Genomic DNA, 5,053 nt, shown 5'->3' with positions numbered 1-5,053 from the left:
GAATCACGTGGTGGTAAATATTTCATAACCTTACAAATCAACAATAAGAAGCTCGCCATGGAATTTGATACAGGGGCAGCCATATTGGTTATGAACTATGACACTTTTATTGCAAATTGGCCAAATGCTAAAATAACTTCTACAAAAATAATGCTAAAAACTTACAACAATACGACATTTCCAGCTTATGGGAAATCTACAGTGGAAGTTGTTTACAATGGGCGAAAGGTTATGTGTGATCTTTACATCGTAAAAGAGCCATTTGATACACTTTTGGGACGAGAATGGGTAAAGGCACTTAATATATTACAAATTAATGCAGTTAATGTTTTTACAGATGCCGATATACATCGTTTGAAGCACCAAATCTTTGAGAACCATAGAGATGTTTTTCAACCGAAAATCGGAACGATTCCCAATGTAAAAGGGATTCTCAAACTACGAGAAGGAGCTTCGCCTATTTTCATAAAACCAAGACAGGCTCCTTATGCTATTCGACCTCTTATAGAAGATGAAATTATTCGATTAGAAGAAGATGGTATCCTCGAAAAGGTCGAACATTCAGATTGGGGAACACCTATAGTGCCAGTGATCAAATCAGACAAATCAATACGTCTTTGTGCTGATTTTAAGGTGACCTTGAACAAACTGATTGTGAACGATAAATACCCAATTCCCAAAATCGATGAATTGTATCAAAAAATAAAATACGGCGAATACTACTGCACTTTTGATATTTATAAAGCCTACTTACACCTTAGAATGTCAGAGGAGAGCGCACTTTTGCAAACTGTGAGTACAACAAAAGGTCTCTACAAAGTGAATAAACTCATGTTTGGAGTTAAGACTGCACTTAACATATGGCAACGCTTTATGGATGAGCACATCATTGACAATCTGGAGGGAACAATGGGACGAAATGTAGATGAGACCCTCCAAAGATGCAATCTCCTCCTTGACAAGCTGCGAAAATTCAACCTTCACTTAAATAAATCTAAATGTAAAATGTTTGAGAGAAGTGTAATCTATTTGGGACATAAAATTGACAAGAACGGCCTACACAAGACACCTGATAAAATATACGCTATATCTGAGATGAAACCACCTACAGAAATAACCCAGCTTCGCCAATTCCTGGGTATGATTAATTACTACCACAAGTTTATACCTGACTTGTCAACAAAATTACACCCATTGTACAAACTCTTACGAAAAGAACAAAAATTTGTATTACAAACTGGAGGTTCTCTCAAGAATTCACCATACAGCGCTATGGAAAGTGAGCTTATGTTGCAGGATGGTTGCATTTATAGGGGAATACGAGTCCTTATACCGACAACACTTCGTCTGGAAGTCCTAAAAGAATTACATACTGCACATATTGGTATAACGAAGATGAAGGCACTGGCAAGGAGTTACTGTTATTGGACGGGAATCGATCGCGATATTGAGGAACTAGTAAAGAGCTGTCGTGATTGTGCAAAGGTACTTACAGAGCCAAGCAAAGTTAAAATTCATCCATGGGAAGTTCCTGCTCAACCTTGGCAGCGCCTGCATATCGACTTTGCGGGACCATTCATGGAGCATTTCTTTTTGGTGATCGTTGATGCAAAAACGAAATGGTTGGAGGTATTCCCAATGAAGAGCATTACAAGCTTTTTCACAATTCGCGCACTTAGAGAAACTTTCTCAAGATTCAGGATTCCGAATACACTTGTGTCAGATAACGGCACAAACTTCACTTCAAAAGAATTTCGTGATTTTTTGAAATCAAATGCAATTAATCATACACTTTCTTCACCAGCGCACCCCGCGACAAACGGACAAGCGGAACGTTTTGTACGGATCCTTAAAGATGGACTTCGATCGTCAGTAAATGACCCGGGAGATTTACACACGAGGCTACACCGATTACTTATGCAGTACCGAAAGACTCCATCTACAACAACGGGAAAGAGCCCAGCCGAATTAATGCTTAAATTTAGTTTTCGAACAAGACTTGATTTGTTGAAATATTCAAACGCGGGGGAGAATGAAAGAAACCACGAATGCAAGCGAAGTTTTGATGTTGGGGAACTTGTTCAAGTCCGCTACTATCAAAACAAGGAAATTAAATGGAAGTTCGGCAAAGTTACACAACGCGAAGGGCTTTTGCACTATTTAGTCGATGTTGATGGAATTTCTTATAGGAGGCACATTGATCAGATGCGGTCTACACTCGTCGAAGGTAATTTGTTTAATAAACCTTTACCCGTTCGTTTAGAGAAGCAACCAGCAAAGTCGACGATTAAAGAAGATCCAGTTAGAGACAACGGATTAGTGAATGAAAGCTCATCAATAAAATCAACTATCAATGAAGAAGAAATGAAAAACACCGTTGAAAGGGGAAGGGATGTGGATGAACCTATTCCTTCCAACAACAGAGATGAGGAGAGACAAGAAACACCCACGGAGCTGAGAAGATCAACATGAGGGAGAGTCGCCCAGTTGTTCGTTATCAAAGCAATATATAGTGGGGAAGACTGTTACATATGTATATGAATTATTATTGTGAATTATATTATGCATTTCTTAACATGCAATTGTGAATTAATATTAAACTATACTAGCTGTCATAATTGATATAATAAAGGCATTCTTTGGACGTCAATTCTACAGTGTGGTTCTTCTTTCTCGTTTTACTTTTGGGGGTTAAGAAAATATTCAATATTGGAAGTAGTTGGATTCTCCTAAATTGTGCTGAATTGACTGATTCCAGCCCCATGATTCCGCAGCATACAGCATTATTGATTCGAAAGTTGCGAGAAAAACTTTGTATTTTCACTTAATGCTAGATCCTTGTTACCATACATATTTTTCCACACCGTCCCAATAGCATTTTTGGATGAAGAAAGTTTTTTTACTAGATGTTTTTCTAGGTTTAAGTTGCTCGTCACAGTGTAACCCAAGTATTGGAATTCCCTCACAGTTTCAACTTGGTCCGCTCCATAATACCATTTCTCGTTTGCAGCCAATCGCCCTGATCCTCTCTGAAACACCATTGTTTTTGATTTGTCAAGGTTTACTGTTAGATTCCACTTCGAACAGTAATTCCGTAATTTGTTGATCATTAACTGAAGAGATTAAGGAGATTCGGCTAACATGACAAGATCGTCTGCGTACATCAGAACTTTAATCCGGAACCCATCAATTGTTATGCCCCACGGCATGACTTTTATTAGATCTTCGATATAAAGGCATAAAGCTGAAGGGCTGAGATTGCAACCTTGTTTCAATCCTACTAAGGCAAGAAACAAATCAGATAGATTTTGCCCATCCCATACTGCATGCGTTGTTTCTTTATAGATGTCCTCAATAATTTTTCCAAATTTTAGACACATCCCATCTGTAAACAATTTGAACATCAGAGCCTTTCTGTCAGTGGAATCGAATGCGGCACGGAAGTCGATGAAACATGCGTATAGTTTTTTTTTGTCTACGGATGCAATGTTGGTCAGACTAAATATGTGATCCACTGGAGTATACCTTTTAAATCTAATTTGGAATCCATTCAGAATATGGTTATTTTCAATCCATGCTGTGAGTCGGCTTCCTAAAATTTCCATGAAGATTTTGAGCGATGAGTTGAGAAAAGGAATACCTCGACGGACCCATCCAACGGTCCGTCCTATCTCTTTCTTTGAATATGGGAAAAAGTATTGATTTTCTAAAAGCATCCGGTGTTTTACCTGTAGTGAAAATATCATTGTACACTTTTGTGAGAAGTGTAAGAAACTCCAATGTTGCGTATTTCCAGAAATCATTTGTGATCCGGTCAATCCCGGGAGCTTTGTTGTCTTTAATTTTGGCTGCAACTGCTTCGACTTCAGAGATCTCTATCTCTCTATCAAGAATTTGATTTTCGACATTTGGTCTAGCGTATTGTATTGGAGGAGCAGAAAGTTTTGGGTTCAATTGTCCTTCAAAATAATGTCGTAGTGTTTCTGCAGGCGGTAGTGATTTTGTTACAAAAGGTCATCCTCTTATATTTTGTATTCCTTTCCAAAAATTCGGAGGAGTTTTTGCAGTACGCTAGACTTTCAGCTTATTTTTTGGAGAAGCTAAGTTTTTTGCATCTGCATAAAGCTTTATATGTTCGATTTGCTGCAAGATAGTTTTTTTTCAAAAACTGTTTATTTAAATGTTGGTATATGTAGTTGAAGAAGCGCAAAAGATTTTTTCCGGGCAGACTCACATTCTTTTTCATACCATCCTGATTTTATTTTAAGGGACTTAGTGTTTGGGAGATGTGAGACCGCTGTCGATGTAATCACGCTCTGCAAAGCTTCCATATTTGGCGAGTGCTCATGTAGATCTTGTGCTGTAATACTGCGATTTAGTTTTGCCTGATATATTTCAACACGATTTGTCTGCCATTTAAGTTGAGGAAGAAGCAAATTTTTTGTTTTTGACTATCCACTTCAAAATCAAATAAATTGCCGTACAAATCAGTGGACATCATAAGATAGTCAATAACAGATTGACCTGGGCTTCTGATAAAATTAAGTTTACCTTCCTCATCTCCTTTTTTAGTACCATTTGTTAAAGCCAAATCAAAAGAACTTCACATTTCCAAGATTGATTTTCCCCTTGCGTTGATTTCTGCGTCTTTTGATTTTCTTGGGACAGAACGGCTTCCAAAAGACACACATTGTTCTTGTCCGGTTCGCGCGATTAAATCCCCCAACAGTACGCAGTGCTTATCACCCAATACTTGCATTGTGTCATGTAAATGGGTAAAGTCCGTTTCCCAATGCGAACAATTTAAATTTACTCGGACTAGATTTATAGTTTTTTTTTTGGATTAATACCTCTAAGTATTTGAATTCTTCTATTTCTTTGAAAATGCACTTGATTATAGACAAAGATTTTTTAACGCCATAGAGTGTTCCATCTGATGCTCTTCCTCTCGTCGCTTCATTCATTTTTACCGCTGCAGCCCAGAATAGTTCGTAATCCCTGAAAGCCCTTGTAACAAAGTATTGTTTAGTTCCAAAAAACCTAATAGATATGT

At 37.8% G+C, this 5,053-nt stretch overlaps 1 protein-coding gene across 1 annotated transcript; it reads left to right on the top strand.

Annotated features, from left to right (window-relative positions):
• Positions 1 to 57: 57 nt before the first annotated feature.
• Positions 58 to 2,472, top strand: LOC129948558 (uncharacterized protein K02A2.6-like). Its single transcript, XM_056059641.1, has one exon. It carries the CDS (start codon positions 58 to 60, stop codon positions 2,470 to 2,472), a length of 2,415 nt encoding a protein of 804 aa, XP_055915616.1.
• The last annotated feature ends 2,581 nt before the right edge of the window (positions 2,473 to 5,053 follow it).

The sequence above is a fragment of the Eupeodes corollae genome, chromosome 1 (genome assembly GCF_945859685.1).
Source record: "Eupeodes corollae chromosome 1, idEupCoro1.1, whole genome shotgun sequence".
NCBI lineage: Eukaryota > Metazoa > Arthropoda > Insecta > Diptera > Syrphidae > Eupeodes > Eupeodes corollae.
Note: the sequence above shows the minus strand (reverse complement) of the source record. Positions and strands in the feature narration are given on the sequence as shown.